The 17,885-nt window shown below is 43.3% G+C and overlaps 1 protein-coding gene across 3 annotated transcripts in view; it reads right to left on the bottom strand.

The window, feature by feature from the left end:
* The window catches only part of LOC115073978 (opioid-binding protein/cell adhesion molecule homolog), a 1,138,013-nt gene that overhangs the window by 726,747 nt on the left and 393,381 nt on the right, over positions 1-17,885 (bottom strand). For 2 of the 3 annotated variants that reach the window (XM_029572996.1, XM_029572997.1), the window contains exon 2: positions 11,358-11,448. The exons of the other annotated variant lie outside the window; for it this stretch is intronic. In XM_029572996.1, the coding sequence (XP_029428856.1) occupies positions 11,358-11,396 (39 nt within the window). In that variant the 5' untranslated portion in view covers positions 11,397-11,448. The remainder of the gene's footprint in view (positions 1-11,357; positions 11,449-17,885) is intronic. 3 annotated transcript variants of the gene reach the window in all.

Raw genomic sequence — 17,885 nt, 5'->3', positions numbered from 1 at the left:
TACCTTTTTACAACTGAAGTGGACTGTTATTGAATATGTTATGCCTTTTCCTTGGGGAGATGAATGGGAGACATGATTAAATTATAGGGAACAGTACTAATGGACTTAATGATTGAGTGATATTCATTACTAAACTGAATTTTTCATCTATTCTGATTCATTTATTAAAGTGTTGTGTTAGCGCTCACCCCGCCAGGAGGGTGGAGTTAGCAATCTGATAGCGCTCACCCTGCCAGGAGGGCGGAGTGAGCGATCTGATATCAATCAGCAACTCCCGAAGGGAGGAGTTGGCAATCTGATAGGCTTGGCTTCTGTAGGAGGAGAGGTTAGCAATCTCTTAGTGCTCTACTCCCCCAGAAGGGAGGAGTTGGAAAAGTATTATGCTTTGTTCCTGTAGAAAGAGGAGCCAGCAACCTTATGATCCTCACAGGGAGTAGGCTATCTGATATGATCTGATGTGGGTTGGCTCCCACAGAGTGGCAGATGATGATACCGCTCTATTAGTGTAAGGAGTAACACTTAGTAGAAATAGTGAATCCCTGGGCCAATGGCAGATGACAGCGCCCTCAAGTGGAGATCCTGAGAGGGACCACCGGCTAGGCTGGAGTATTGAGACAAACACAGATAGTTCTTTATTAGACTGGAAGTAGAACCACCAGAGGTGGCAGCAGTGAGCTGATGTGCACGGCAGGGCTGAAGTCCCTCAGATACTGGAATCACGATCTCTGAGTTGCTGAGCTGAAAGGAGAGACTATAGGTAGTAGGGGTGTGAATCGTGTAATCGATCGTCTTAACGATCGATTTTGGCTGGGGGGGAGGGAAATCTGATCGTCGTGTTTTGTTTTGTTTTTTTTAATCGTTAAAAATCGTAAATCGGGGGAGGGCGGGAAAACCGGCACACCAAAACAACCTTAAAACCCACCCCGAACCTTTAAAACAAATCCCCCACCCTCCCGAACCCCCCCAAAATGTTTTAAATTACCTGTTCCATTTGTAAAGATAAGATTTTCTCGTGGAAGGCTTCCGTGAAGCAATCAGGACACGGGAAACTGGCTTCAAAAGGTTGAGAGGCCCATTTAGCGATACAATACAAATGCCCCTGACGATAAATCGGGGGCATTTGTATTGTATCGTGCACTCTAACAATTTTGGACGATTTTAAAATTATCTGACGATAATTTTAATCGTTCAAAAATGATTCACATCCCTAATAGGTAGTGAGTAGACAGGGTATGCTGGACATACAACCAGTGGTAGATGATACACTCACACTTGTAGATATCTGTAATGTCTTCTTATGCAACAAAGAGTCTTCCATATTCAGGAACAGGAGCCGCAGGTTCCTGTAGGCAGTCTTAAATAGAACTCACAATAACTGTGTATGGGATGGCTTCTGGAATAGAAGAGAGGCTAGGAGAGATTTAGGAACATAGGCCCTCGTGGAGCGAGTGCCGGTTCCAATCTGTAAATCTGTAATAGTAATCCATAAGATATAGGTATGCGATATCTTCTGAGGAAGAAGAGAGTCTGAGAAAGGTATTAGGAACATAGGCCCTCGTGGAGCGAGTACCGGTTCCTATCTGCAATCTGCAATGGTAACTCACGATCTCCGTACCTGCGATAACGTCTTAGACTGAAGGGAGTCTTAGAGATTAGGAACATGGGCCCTCGTGGAGCGAGTACCGGTTCCTGTCTGTAATAGGACTCACTGTGTTCACATCTGTGATCGCCTCCAAGCAATAAGAGTCTACTGAGTATTCGGGAACGTAGGCCCTCGAGGAGCGAGTACCGGATCCTGTCCAACAATCTAAAATCAAGAAGAGAGAGAGCGGGGCCCCCGAGGAGCGGGTACCCCTAGGTGAGTCTGTAGAGGCAGAGCAGCGGAGAAAGGATTCCCCGAGAGTTGAGAGGAAGGGGTTCCTAACCTTGTCCTTGCTAACTCGATTTGAATTAGCAATCAAAGACCTTTTATGTTGGAAGCGGATGACGTCACTATGGGGGGAACGCCCCCGAGGTTTGCGCCCTTGCTGGTACAGTCTGGAGTGCGTGTGTGCGCCCTTACGTCATCAGGAACATGGCGGATCCGTAGCATCATGCCAGCCCGGGGATTCCAGGAAGAAAATGGCGAAGAGAAGCCGCGACCACATCTGTCCGTCAGAGCCGAAGGGAGTCGCCACAAGGTAGAGAGGGTGGAGCGAGGGCGAGAATAGGCACGAACGCAACATGTTGACATGTCATTTTATGATTGGCTGGATTTTGCCATGTGATTGTTACGTATGGTGGCCTGCAGGATGTCCCTGCAGGCTGCTGCACTCACCCGAATGCCGCAAACAGCCGGGCCTGCCCTCCGTGGCAAGATCCTGCAAGAGCCGACATCTGCGGCAGGACGCCACTGGGACCGCTGCCTCTGCTGCTCATCCTTAGGCACGCACATGCCAGACGTCAGCTTATTTAAAGGGCCCACTGTGGGAAAAGGGCTGCTGTGCCAAGCATTGATGACCTCACCAATGTTTGCCCTTATAAGGGTCCTCCAAATGCCCTTACCTCGCCTCAGCAAATGGGCATCCTACATTGTTATGCAGTGTGTTTTGCTGCTTCCTGCATTCCTGGTTCCTGTTCCTTGCCTCATTTATCTGGCCCAGTTTCACTCATCTCTCCAGACTGTCCTGCTTCATCTTATCTAGTCCCTCTTGCCTTCCTGCCTAACCTCATGCCAGTCCTTCTTCTCGTCTCCCAGCCTTATCTCAGCCTAACTTCTGCCTCTGATCCTTGCCTGGACATTGACCATTCTTCCTTGCTGCCTGCCTTTGACCCTAGCCTGGCCCTGATTCATCGCCCACACCACTCTCTCACAGACTCTAGCCTAAGACTTGCCAGCCCCAGAACCCAAGGACGCAATCCAAAGGGAAAAGGGGTTGGTATAGGTGAAACCCTAGTTCCATCTGTGTCCTGTGTACCTCCATCAGCTGTCAGTGAGGGCTTACATGGCTCCCCCTGTGGGGTGAGCCAATCTCACCACAGCAGCAAGGGTCCACACATCTTACAGTGATGTTAAAATGGTGTTCTTTTTACAGTGTTGCAGGACCTTTGTCTGTGCCCTGTTGCCATGAGTCGCCTGATGCAAATTATGACAACAGATCACTGGAGGATTTTTTTTTTTTTACAGAACCTACAGTGTTGGATCAAGTGTGTTTTAAATACATTTTGAAATTTCCATTTTGGTCGATATTAATGGTGAATTTGTTTGGACTAATTTATAAAATAGATATAAAAGCTTTGGACACTTGTGCATTTCGACCAATGATTATATTTAAGGACACCAACTGTGTTATGATTGCCAACTGGCAGTCTTTTCTGAAGGTTCAATTTTCTATAAGGATATTATCACTTCTTTAGGTCTGAGTGTGATAAAAATTAGTTTTGGTCAATTTCGATGGATATTTAATGGCTGTATTTAATATTCTATCGATTAGTGGTTATTGTATTTAACACATCAAGCAGATATCCAGCCATAAGCAAACAGCCAATGAAAGTGGAGGAATTTGTGTCCAAGTTCAGAAGAAAAACCCTTGGGAAATTTAAAACATCTGGATTATTTTCTTTTTTTATATGAGCAGTTTGCAAGTGAACTCAGGCAAGCCCTATGCTATAATATTTTTGCTCTTGGTATCAAAAAGTAGACACTTCTGGCATATGCTTATTTTGCATTGTTATTATACAAAGCCGAAAAGCAAATTACTGATTGCCATTTTGCATTAAAATCCATGATGTACACATGTGTGCAAGAGATGGGATAAACAGCCTCCACCTGTCAGCTTGTGTCAAAGGAGAGGATGCAAACTAGACATTAGGGCAGTTATCTAGCTGGATAGCAGAGCCTGAAAGCAAAGACATTTATTACTATTAGGGCATGTATCTTTTTTTATTTAAAAAAAGTAGCATTATTAAAAAACAATCAGTACTTCTGCAGTTCTCACTGCTCTGACGTGCGCTACTGCGTCCTCAATAAGTCTCTACCACAAGACAGAAATCTACTGTTATCTGATTGGTTTGGACTGCTAGAGCATTAATACAATATACCTTTGGTATGTATCTTAATGCCATTATATTTTGGTACTGGAATCATGCTATTTCTGAGAAAGCAAACATGAAATAAAATCAGCTAGCCATATGCGTTCTGCCATTGCACAGAAGATGGAAAACTAGGCCTCCATCCTTATGCAATCGTGAGAAAGTCACTCCGTATATCTTGACCTAGACTCACTATCTACAATTGTATTGAACCTTCACCTTTATAATTCCTCTAGTTGTGCATTTATTTATTTATTCCATTTATATTCTGCCTCTCAGGCACTTCAAAGTGGATTGCATTCAGGTACTGTAGGTATTTCCCTATCTCCAGAAGGCTCCAATCTAATATGTATATTTACTAAGCTGTGATAAGGGTATGACACGTGATAAACAGTGTTTATCATATGATATGCCCATGTTGCAGTGATATCATATTTATTTATTTTTTTAATCTGCCCCTATTGAAATTAGTTGTTTTGCATGTTATTTGCATACATAAAATTTCCATATGCAGGCAAAGCAGCTAATGCATATGTAGTCCTATTCAAATAAAATAACTAGCTGAAGCCTCATTATTTCCCAAAAGGTTACTTACGAATAAAAAGATGCAGCTAATTTTCTGCAGGAAGCACTGGGGTGCTAACGTGCATCCCCCTACATCATATTAAAACAACCCCTCCAATGAAACTAAATTCCCCCCCCCCCCCCCCCGGGAGTCTGACTAGACCCCAGCCCAACCCCCAAAACCACCTGTCGAGGTGGCTTAACCTTAAAAAAAAATTTTTAAACGATTTAACTGTCTTGCAGCAACATACCACCTCCTTGCCAAATCCCTCCCCTTTGTTCATATTTGCCCCCTACCAAATAACCTCACCAAATGAAACACCCCATGCCCTAGCCCCCCCCTTCAAACAAAGCACTCCCTGGTAGTTTAGTGGTTGCCCTGCTCCACCCCTTTGACTGAAAAACATTACCTGTTAGTCTACTGGCCCCATTTTCCAGATCCCCCTTCCTTCAGCCCCTGCAAACTCCACGGACCTAAGAGACTTCCTCCTGGTAGTCTAGTGGCAGTCTGGAGTGCCCACTCGCTCCAGGCTTGTTGACACCATTTTCCACAATGACTGGGCTTTGCTCAGGGACAAAGCCCAGTCAAGGACATTTTGGAAAATGGCATTGACCAGCCCGGAGCTAGGGGCTGCCACTAGACTACCAGGGAATATTCTTGTAGGAGGGTCCGGGGGTGGGACAGCGTGGCCACTACCAGTTAATGCTTTTCTGTTGAGGCGGGAGGAGTACTAGACTACCAGAGAATACTTTATTTGGGGGGGGGATCCTGGGTTTGGGGACTGATATTGGGGGATGTTTTATGCTGGGGGATATTTGGTAGAGGGGTAAATATGAACAAAAGGGGGAGCATTGGAAAAGGGGCGGGGCATCACCACAAGACTTTTACGTCTTTTTTGTTTTTATACTTTTTTAAGGCTGGGCTGCCTTGACAGGTGGCATGGGGATGTGGATGGGAGTCCACTTGGACACTTTGCGAGGGGTGCTACTTTGGGCCGCTGGTGGCCCTTTAAGAAAATGGCAGCTCCGGGTGAAGGGGGCTGCTGTCGTGTGTTTTTCTTTCCTTCCCTGCAATATTTTTTCTTGTGGTATTTTTCTGTGAGGAAAAAATATCCTGGAGATGCTGCCATGATATGTTACCGAGGAGGGGCCAAATATCGTCAGATATTTGCAGTAATATACCATGGCTTGATAAATGGCCCCTAAGTTTGTACCTAAGGCAATGGAGGGTGAAGTGATTTGCGCAAAGTCTCAAGGGGCAGCAGTGGGATTTGAACTCTGGCTTCCCTGGTTCACAGCCCACTATTCTAACCAATAGGCTTCTCCTCCACTCCACTGTATTGTGAAAGCATGAAAAAATGCTCTATGGCCATCTAAAAATGTTGCAGACAGATGTGTATCTTTGTAAAGCTATGCTTATAAAGTAGCTTGGGAATCTGTTACAATGAAATGTATATAGTATCTAATTGAAGACCAAGGCCTTAAAATCCCTGCTTTTGGAACATTGAAAAGACTCATAATGAATAAACCTGCCTGTTAGTCCTATGGTTATGGCGCTGCCTTGTGCCCTTTGTACTTGATCTTTGATACAAAATTAAAGGGCAAAAACGTATTTTGTAAGGACAGAACTGAATGTCAGAGAATTGATAAAGTACAGATAAAGGTGACCAAAATTATAAACAGGATACAACGGTTCCCCTATGAGGAAATGGCTAAAGATGTTAGGGCTGTTCAGGCTGGAGAAGAGACGGCTGAGGAGAGATATGATAGAGGTTTATAAAATCATGAGAGGTCTAGGAAGAGTAAATGTGAATCGGTTATTTACTCTCAGGTAACAGAAGGACTAGGGGCACTCCATGAAGTTAGCAAGTAGCACATCTAAAACAAATCTGAGAAAATTCTTTTCACTCAACACACAATTAAGCTCTGGAATTTCAATGCCAGAGGATGTAGTTAGGGCAGTTAGTGTAGCTGGTTTACAAAAAGGTTGGATAAGTTCCTGGATGAGAAGACCATAAACTGCTATTAATCAAGTTGACTTAGGGCCAGATCTTAGAATCTACGCGCGGGCGTAGATTTGTTCGCGCAACCCGGCGCGAACAATCTACGCCCGATTTTAAAACATGCACGCGCTGCCATGCGCATGTTATAAAATCCGGGCTTGGCGCGCGCAAGGGGGTGCACACGTGCACGCGCCGAGCCTGAGGGGAGCCCCGATGGCTTTCCCCGTTCCCTCCAATCAGAGCGGCCTCGGAGGGAACTTTTTTTCGGCCCCCCCCCCCCCCCCCCACCTTCCCCTCCCTTCCCCACCCCCCAGCCCTAACTAAATCGTCCCCCCTACCTTTATTTCAAAAGTTACGCCTGCCCGAGGCAGGCGTAACTTGCGCACGCCAGTTCGCCATCCCCAGCACAGGACGCTGTGCCGGGTGATTCGGCACCGCCCCCGGACCGCCCCCGAACCGCCACCACGCCCCCTGGACCTGCCCCCAGACTGCCCCCTGACCCGCCCCCTCCTGCCCATTTTTCGAAGCCCTGGGACATACGCGCGTCCCGGGGCTTGCGCGCACCACCAAGCCTATGCAAAATAGGATCGGCGCATGCGCAGGGGCAGATTTTCTCAGGTTATGCACATAGTCTTTGAAAATCTGCCCCTTAGGGAATAGCCACTGCTAATACTGGCATTAGTAGCATGGAATTATTTCATGTTTGGGTATTTTCCAGGTACTTATAGCCTGGATTGGCCACTATTGGAAACAGGATGCTAGGCTTGATGGACCCTCAGTATGGCAACTTCTTATGTATAGGCTTGATAGGAAGGTTAACATCCATCATGCCCTGTTTGGTATAAACTCAATATGAACATGCAGATCTGATCCTATTCATGATCTGCTGTTGCTATTGCTGTTTTCGGCTCCATCTAAGCATTTCCTGGTCTCTGACTCCTGCTTCCACCAGGTTGTCCTTCCTGGGATTTAATGCTTTGCCTGCTGCCAGGGTCTTGCTGCTGCCAATTCCCCATTAGCTAAGTGAAATTAGATTAGATTCTCTGGACCTAGTGGTCCTCAGCTGTTCCCAGTTTGTATGCACTTATCTCAGCACTACTGATTAGTAATCATTTAAAGAATAATCTCACACATGGTTGATTATATGCTGGTGCCACTGCCCAACAACGAGACGATTCTGATTTCTGGGGTCAACTGTAGTTTAGAAAGTCACTTTTATGTGGTCTTTTTCTCTTCCTGTCTGAGCATGTGATGCTGAGATTTGGATTAGCCTATATCCCTTTCAGGGTGGTTTGATTTGATCTGGAAGAGGTGCATCCTTTCCACTCATCTGGATTAATTTAAGTACAACTTTATCTCACAATGACAATTTACACAAAATGATGACAACACTGGCTGGGTTGGAAGTTTTACTGAAACCTTCCCTTGCCGCTCTTCTCCCCACCACCACCACCCTCACTGGTGTATCATGAAAATCAGTGAAATTCCCAAATGTTTGCAAATGTCGCTGATATTCCATGGTAAAAGAGAAAACTTTGATCTTCTTTCCCATTTTGTATAAGAAGCAAGTCAGAGTCAGGTCAAAGCCAAGGGCCAACCATATTTTCACTCAAATCTAAGTTGTGAAGGGTGGTTGCTTCAACCGTAACCAGTGAATTATGAGTCAAAGATAAATCAGCTGTCCCAAAAGTGAAGTCTGGTTCTAATCTGGTGGAAAGCAATAGCAATGTAACTAAAACCAACTATATTTTCTATTTCCAAGATCTTATGTGATACAAATATATAATCCAGCTCATATGTATGGAACCATTTTGTTTAATAATGATGTCATATTTCAGTATTATTCCATTGAAAGAGCAGTTTTTTGGCTTCCAATGTTTGCTTTCAACTGTAAATATTTAGCAAAACATGCACCATGGTGAAAAATAATGGTTTGTCGCCATGTTTTGTCAGTGTGCGAGTCTGAACGCAGACCGTGTTAGAAGAGGAAGGAAGAAGCCATTTAAAGATTTTGGACAACTTTGGAATTATGCTGTTGGAAATGGAATAAAGTTTTGTGGATGTTGCTGATATGAAGATTGAAAGACGTCATTCCCCTGAAGCAGGACCTTAGGGTCCGAAACACAATCGTGTCGGGCCTGAGATGAGTACTATATTTTGAATAAGATTTGTGACTTTGACTGGATATTACAGCACTGTTTGAGAACGGTATTTTCAGTTTTTCAGCAAGTCCAAGAAATTGGTTTTATTTAAATGAAAAAATGAACAAAAATTAATATAAATTGAATAAAGTAAAGTGACCTTATACCATATGAGAGTCTGCTTTTATACTGAGTCTAAGAGTAAGGGTCCTACAAGACTTATTGGCTACTTGGCATGATATATAACAAGATACCAGGTTAACCTTTGATCAGTTTATTGTATTGAAAAATAAATGAAACACTGCTATTTCCATGAACTTATTCTGATATGACACTATGATTGTCGGAGATGATGTAACAGTTAAACCATCTGGATCCACTCTCAGTGCTACTTGACTGCATATTAACAGCCTGATTTTATAAAGCCTTTACATGCTTAAAATTGGGATTTACATGTGTAAATGCATTTTATGCATGTAAGTAGGCTTTTGAAAATTGCTACAATATATGCCATTGACTTGCCCATACAATATTCACGTGAAAAGTGCACTTTATGCGTGCAAATAGCTTTTTTAAATTGCTACAAAAGTATGTTTCATTTATGCAAGTAACTCCTTTTAAAATTACATCCTAAGGCATTAAAAAGCCTGAAAAGGGAAATATTTTAAATTTGATGGCACACCTGTGCCTCTATTGTCTTCTTTAATATGCAGTATGACAGTGTCTATAATAATAAAATTCAATAAAATTAAAAGTATTGTGATATCATAAGCACAGAAATAATTTATACCTTAGCTTTATCTAAGGGTCACACAGGATGTATATATCAGAAGTTGTAACGTCAGTGCCTGTTGCACCTTGCCAGCTTCCCCATAAAGAAAGAAATCCATCCAGTTACTGAGCTTCTAGACCTCTGCAACAGTCCACGAGCCTCAGTCAACAGGTGTAGTCTTCAGGATAATTCATGGTGCAGCCGCACCTTGAGCACTATGTGCAGTTCTGGTGCCCCCATCTCAAAAAAGACGCAGAGAAGTAGAAAAGGTGCAGAGGAGGGCAACAAAATGACAAAGGGGGTGGAACGGCTCCTGTTTCATGAGGGGATGCATAGGTTAGGGTGAGAGGGGACGTGATAGAAGTTTATAAAACCACGAGTGGATTTGAAGGGGTTAATAAAGAACGGTAATTTACCCTTTCAACTAATACTAAAACAAGGGGACACTCCATGAAAACAACAACCAGCAGATATAAAACAAAACGTAAGAGTACTTTTTCTCTCAGGGGTAGATTTTATAAATTTACGCGAGCGCGAACAAAAGTACGCTGGATTTTATAAGATACACGCGTAGCCGCGCGTATCTTATAAAATCCGGGGTTGGCGCGCTCAAGGGGGTGCACATTCCCTCCAAGGCTCAAGGGGGTGCCTGTTCCCTCCGAGGCCGCTCCGAAATCGGAGGGAACTTTCCTTTCGCCTCCCCTCACCTTCCCCTCCCTTCCCCTACCTAACTCACCCCCCCCCCCGGCCCTATCTAAACCCCCCCCCTACCTTTGTTGGCAGATTTACTCCTGCCGAAAGCAGGTGTAAATCTGCGCACGCCAGCGGGCTGCTGGCGTGGAGGCCTCAACCACGCCCCCGGGCCGGCGCCACGCCCCAGACCCGCCCCAGACACGCCCCCTCCCGCCCCTTTTACGAAGCCCCGGGACTTACATGCGTCCCGGGGCTATGCGCGCGCCAGCGGCCTATGCAAAATAGGCGCGCTGGCGCGCGAGTGCCCTGCGCGCGTAAATCCGGCCGGATTTACACGCACAGGGCTTTTAAAATCCAGCCCATAGTGCATGATCAAGATGTGGATCTGTTTTCAGAGGACATAGTGAAGGCGACTAGCATAGCAGGTTTAAAAGAGGTTTGAATAAGTTCCTGGAGGAAAAAGTCCATAACATATTATTAGCCAGGTCACTTCTATCCCTGAGAGCGATTAACAAGAAAAAGATCTACTTTCTGGGATCTGTCAGGTACTTGTGATCCAGACTGGCCACTGTCAGAGACAGAATGCTAGGCTTCCTGGACTATAGTCTGACCCAGCACGGCAACTCTTATGTTCTTATGACAGCAATGACAATACAATAATTCCTATTCAAATGAGAATATCCCGAAAACAAAACCTGCTGGGTGAAACTTGAGGATAGTTCGTGAACTCAATTACCCTGCCCATTTCCTTAAAAAAATTACAAAAATTCTCTCTTACTCCCCTTTTGGCACTGAGTAGTAACCTATAGCAAATTATATATTACTTCAGGATGCAATTTACATGTGTTTTTAATAGGAGCTCAGATGCTTGCAGAAGATTAAGCTGGACATTTAAATATCAAACATCACAAACTGAACTTTTCATGCAGTGCTTTCAGATACAACTGCATTATGCTATATAAAAACTTACAAACTTACAAAATAAATAAATAAGAAGGAACTGGTATTCCACCAAAGAGGTGTTAAATCTTCAGCAAACAAATAGAGAGGTATTCTGCGGTTTCTAGGAAGCCTATACACCAATGTACTGCAGATCTGCAGAGGTAGGCCTACCATGAATCCTGTATGATATCCACAGTGCCTCTCCACCATCTCCCGCCGAATTCCATCCAAATACCAGAATCAGAAAAGAAGGACCACTTACCTAGAACAGAGAAAAAAAAGGAATAGATAAGAGTTAACATGGTACTGTAGGTGTAAAGAGAGGGTTTTGAAAAGCAAGCACTGTGCTGCTGGAAAACAAGGCTCTCTTGTTCATTCTGAATGCCACGTTCATGGATTAAGTTCCACGAAAGAAGGAATTCCATGAATGGATTAATAGAACCTCACTCGAGACATGTATGAGGCTCATCTGAGGTGTTTCTGCAACTGGTTTGGACCCTTCTCGACTACACAGAGTAGATCTAAGAACTGTAGGACATTTTAAGTAGACACCATCCTCCATAGTACCTGTGGCCAGAGGACTTGTTAACTGTCCCACAGAAAACATTCCAAACAGCATTCTAAGCAGTGACTCCTACTGACTGAGGAGGGCATGCTTTCCCATCACCATCATTCATCTACCGGTATCACTCCCAGTGTCCTCTCCTAGATCAGGCTATAATACGATTCCCTAGGGAACCCTCCCAATAGAATCTGTGGCCACAAAGAACAATCCTCCCTAGCAAGAGTACCAGAATTATTGTTGCCACCTTCTGGCGGAAGATTTTTGAATTGAAAAAGCAATGAATCATTGATCCGTGGTTCCCATAGTATTTTCCTTAGCGTCATATGCTTACAGCCCCGAGCAAGTACCTCCCCTGAGGAAGCTCCTGTACTAATGTTAAAAATGATACTGGTATGTAAAAGCTGGAATAAAAAGTGTTGCAGGTTTTTCATTACAAAGAATGTGGGATGGGATGGAGTAAAATCTGCTTTTTCAACTGTTGCAAGTGCTACGATTATCCATGGGAGACAAAAAGTGAGGTTTGCAAAAGTTATTCTTTGCAAATAAAAGTTGAAAAAAAAAAGCTTTGGTCATGTCTACGCCCTTTAAATGTTTTTAGGGAAGAGCTGTCATGAGCACATTACGCCTACCTTGCAGGCCTTACGCTGGCTTCCTGTACAATACAGGATTAAATATAAACTTGCACTGATGGTACTGCATCATATTATCTCCCCTTGGATTAGCTGTATCTTGAGATTTTTATATTCTGACGAGATCACTGCGTTCGTTCCGCCTCTCAATCTCTTTTAGAAACCCCTTCACCTCCAGTTCCCAGATTATCATCTACATGCGAACGAGCCTTTTCCCTTGTTGGCCCTTCCCTCTGGAACTCTGTCCCGCAGCTATTACGCTGCATTATAGATGGCAAGGGATTTAAAATATATCTAAAAACGCACTTTTTCACAGCTGCCTTCTCCTTGCTAGTAATAGAGAGTCCAACTCTCCCTTAGCAATGCCTAATTTCATGCAGGGTTATTTGATATTGTGCTTCCCAGGTAGACAAAGAACAAAAAGAGTTAGCTTATGTTAGTCTGTAGAGAATCTGTGCTCTTTGTCTGTTCTACATATTTATTCTTTTCTTTTTATGGAAGTTCTTCTGTTACCTGCCCTGACCCTTTGGAGGGTGTGGACTACAAATCATTTTACATACATACAAACATACATACATACTTGGGACAATTGCAGAGGATGATGGGAGAGCAGTGTTGACCCAGTGAGTAGAGGCATGGGGTGGAAGAGAAGATGGTGTTGGTTTGGGCAATGGGAGTTTATGTGCTCATCTACCAGAGGTGGTAGAGTACCAGAGAAGAGGAATCTCAGTCTGGGCAGAACTGGCCTATGTTAACATAAGAATTATCCAGCGACAGGGCTATATATGAGCTCTTGAGGCCACATGGTTCCTTGTTTCAGATCTAAAGTATATTATGTATGTACAGTTGTACCTCGCCTAGGAATGCTGATAGGCAGGTTGTAAATGATTAGACATAAAAAAAGAAAGACATTTAAGAAAAGTTTACTTTTAGAAGTTAATATTATAACTGTGTGGGGTAAGGCTAAAGTCTCTGCGTAACTTGTTCATGCAGACTTTTAGCCAGCATTTTCAAAGCAAATTTAACTGCATAAGTCTGTTCTGAAAATACTTAGGTAACAGCTGGCCCAGTCTGCACACAGAGGAATAAGCACAAAGTTACGCCTGCTCTTCAGAGAGCTTAACTTGTGCATGTTAACTTATGCACATATATTTTAAAATAAAAAAAAAAAATTATGAACCAAAGTTCCAACTCCGTCCCTTTAAAAAAATCTCTCTGCAGTTCATGTTATGTGTGTAAATGGTTCAATAATCAGCCCTTTAAAGGACTCTCAGCTGTTTTTCCATATGCAACATTTTTTTCTAGTTTTGAATTCAAACCAATAATGAATGGAATTTCCAAAATAGTTGAGATAGGTATACTTTATATAGTATTCATTTTCTTTTTTGCTGAGAAATGCTTTTCTCCACCTTCTTCTTTCCTACCCCACCCTCTCGAGTAATGAGAGGGTTTCTCAACAGAAAATCATGTCCTTTTGCCCACAAACTTATTCAGTATGATATCCTTGATGCTATGAACGTCAGTAGAATACAGCAGGGACACACACACACTCCCGTATCCCTCTTCCTACTGCAGGCAGATCTACCTTCTGCCTACTTTCATAAGGAGAAAATATAGCACCTGTCAATTCCAAGGGAAAAAAATTTGTTTTATATCTCCGTTATTTTATTTTTTTATTGCCAGCCCTTACTGTGATATTTGCTGTGATTACAAGATTAATCACAAGAGACTGCCGAGGCCATTACATATAATTGAGTGTGACAGGCCCAGATATTCTATGTTCCCTTCACTGTCTTTCCATATCCCTTCCTCTTTCTCTCTCTTCTGTTCTGTGCTCTTGGATAATAACAAAAAAAAAAGGAAAAAAAAGCCCCCCCCCCCCCCCCCAACAACAAACTCAGCTGAGCTTATAGAGGATTTTAGGCATCATGCAACTGAGATGAGCAGATTAAAAAATGAAATGTAGCAGATTTGCAAAAATGATTATTTTTATTTAACCAATTTACAGGCCGATACAGAACAACTCGCAGGAGAGCGGGCGAGTACAGGCCACTCTCCTGGGCGCTCGATTCAGGAGGGTGGCCTATGTAAATTAGGGCCTGCGGTAATAGGAGGCGCTAGGGACACTAGCGCGTCCCTAGCACCCCCTTTTTGACAGGAGCGGCGGCTGTAAGTGGGTTTGACAGCCGACGCTCAATTTTACCTACCAAACCCGCTGACAGCCACGGGTTCGGAAAACGGATGCCGGCAAAATTGAGCGTCCATCTTCTGACCCGCCGGCCACGGGTCGATTTTTAATTTATTTTTTTTAATTTTTACTTTTTTTTTTTTTACTTTTGGGGCCTCCGACTTAATATCACTATGATATTAAGTCGGAGGGTGTACAGAAAAGCAGTTTTTTCTGCTTTTCTGTATATTTCCCCGGCGCCGGCAGAAATTAACGCCAGCCTTTGGGCAGGCGTTAATTTCTGAAAGTAAAATGTACAGCTTGGCTGCACATGTTAATTTCTGTATCGCGCGGGAATAACTAATAGGGCCATCAACATGCATTTACATGTTGCAGCGCTATTAGTTTCGGGGGGGGGGGGGGGGGGGGCCTGCACTGCCACTGGCCCTCTACAGGAGTTATCCATGGTCCCTACCAGCCCCTAAATTTCAAAGGGAAACCAGGTAGGGGGGTTTGCTTTGAAAATTAGCTTGCAAGCCCGTGGACCTGCAAGCTGCCCCCTGCGGTTTCAAACTTTCCCCATGGTGTTTCAACTTTCCACAGCTCTGACAACAATGTTGCTGTCAGCCGCAGGTGGGATATAGGGAACTGGGTCCTGTCTTATGCTGCATTCTCCCAGCGTCTTCTCTTCAGCTACCATATCCCTCAGTTTGCTCCTCAGCAGAATTATTATTCCTTTTGCATCTCTTCCTTTATTTGTTTTGTACCAGTAACAGATGTGCAAGCAGTTTGAGCCTGAGTGGGGCAGATTCCAGTCTGGTAAGATTTCATCTGGAAATCTTGGATTTTCCTTGCATCCACAATGGATCTGCAAAGTTCTGATAAAAGGACCTCAGCTTGTTGCTTTTCCTGTCGCAAAGCACACATTTCTTTCAGCCTCAAAAGAGTTAAAAACCAGACCTAACTTAACCAATCTCCCTTCTTGCACCACCTGCCTGCAGAATGTTTTGCAGCAGATAACTGTTTCCATGCAATTAACATTTTAATTAAACTAAGTAAGAGGCCACTGCCCAGGAGTCCCAATCATTTCACACAAAAGATAGGGATTCCTGTTTACTAGGGCCAGTATGAGAGCATCATAGCAGGGTAACTACTGTTCGGTTAATGAAAATCTCATATCTATTTAGTTTGAGATAAAGAGATTTAGCCAGTGCTATTTTACTTTCATTTTCGCCTTATTGCTTCATATTTCATATTTTGCTACGGGGTAAAAACTATGTGTATAGCCTAGAGATGAACTAACTTTAGGGCAACCAGCCTGAATGACTAATTAATTAGATTAATATGCTACATATGACACCGCGATGCAGAAAACCTTTTATTGGATAGCCTTTGCGCTGATGCAAGGCAACCTCAACATTGTTTAATGACATTAGAGAGCTTCAAGGTTGCACATTAAAAAAAAAAATCATACAGATCAAACTGAATATAATATGAAGGTGAATTCTGCAATAAGGCACTCAGGATGCAAGATTACAGTGAGATAACACCACACTCTGAAAGACGGCAGAGTTCGGCACTCTTTTAGTGCCATGTTAAAAGGTCCTAGCACTCAGCCCCTTAAGTCTCATTATTTTATTACAAACCTAATTAAGCAGAACGGAACATATTTCTCTGATTTATTACCATGATATGTGTAATCTGGCCAGCAATGCTTGCTAAAGCAACACTATGGGGATATGATAGAAGTCTATAAAATCATGAAAGGACTTGAATGGGTAAATGTGAATCGGTTATTTACTCTTTCAAATAATACAAGGACTAAGGGGGAATCCATGAAGTTAGCAAGTAGCACAATTAAAATTATTTTTCCCTCAATGCACAATTAAGCTCTGGAATTCATTGCCAGAGGATGTGGTTACGGCAGTTAGCGTAGCTGGGTTTAAAAAAGGGTTGGATAAGTTCCTGCAGAAGTCCATAAACTGCTATTAATCAAATTGACTTGGGGAATAGCCACTTTAGTAGCATGATATGCATTTATTGTTTGGGTACTTTGCCAGGTAATTGTGACCTAGATTGACCACTGCTGGAAACAGGATGCTAGGCTTGATGGGCCCTCAATCTGACCCAGTATAGCAACTTCTTATGTTCTTATGACATAAGTTTACATCTGTTCTTTTCAGAGCAGTAAATACTGTGCTCTTCCACTTGGTGTCAGAATGAATGATGCTCTTCGGAGGGAGGCTAAGCTGCCACTTGAGCTCGGCTTCGGAGAGGAGCTGAAATGGCAAAGGAGATGCTTCAGCCTCCTGTTTTGTTTTGTTTTTTTTTTAACTTTTTTTTAAATATAGGCCTTATGGTTAACGACTGCCATGCTCCCTCTTACCTGTCCATTCATCCTTCCTATTACAATATCACACACACTAATGATCCTAGGGCAGATATTCTAAAGCTATTTAGATGGATGACTCAAAATGTATCCATCTAAATGGCTTAGCGCGATATTTGGTGACTTATCTGGATAAATTCTTGCCAGATAACTCGTTATCTGGCTGGAATTTAGCCAGATATGTCAGGGGCGGGTAGTAGGCACTCCAGAGAAGAGCAGAGTTAGCCAGTTAGGTGTATCCACTAAATATCCTGGTTGTTAGCAGGATAGGTGTACCTGGCCAACTTATCTAGCTGCTCAGCTGCTGAATATGGACCCCTCTCTGTGCACATCCCCAGCACTGATTCATGACCTAGAACGTGTTTTTGAACTTTATCAGCAGACATTCAAAACAATGGTGCTAGCTATAGTTATCAATATAATATATTACCAGGCTGTAGATCTATAAATTTACCCCTGATAGCTATCCTTACTTTGATATGTGAAGCACCTGGTTTGTGATACACGGCAACTACTGGAGTTTTCCTCCTCTGTCATCAAGTCCAGATCAGACAATTAAGAATATGTGAAAAAAAGCAAAATGTCCATTCCAAATATCTTTGGAAACACTTCAAACTAATAGGTAGCACATTTAAAACAAATTTTAATAAACAATTAAGATGATGTATAAGTTTTGTGAGTTATTATTATATATATTTTTTTTTTAATTATGGGCCGAATTTTAAAAGGATTTACACGCATAACCGGCCTTACGCGCGCCGGGCCTATTTTAAAAAGCCCCAGCGACGCACGTAAAGCCCCGGGACGCGTGTAAGTCCCGGGGCTTTACAAAAGGGGCTGTCTGGGCGCGGGGCAGTCCAGGGGCGGGGCTAGATGCCTCCGACATAACGGCCATTGCTTCTGTGTCGAAGGATCGTGTGTCGGCAGGCTGCTGGCACGCAACTTGCGC

The sequence above is a fragment of the Rhinatrema bivittatum genome, chromosome 12 (assembly GCF_901001135.1).
Source record: "Rhinatrema bivittatum chromosome 12, aRhiBiv1.1, whole genome shotgun sequence".
NCBI lineage: Eukaryota > Metazoa > Chordata > Amphibia > Gymnophiona > Rhinatrematidae > Rhinatrema > Rhinatrema bivittatum.
The sequence above is the reverse complement of the archived record's forward strand: the minus strand, read 5'-3'. Positions and strand labels throughout refer to the sequence as shown.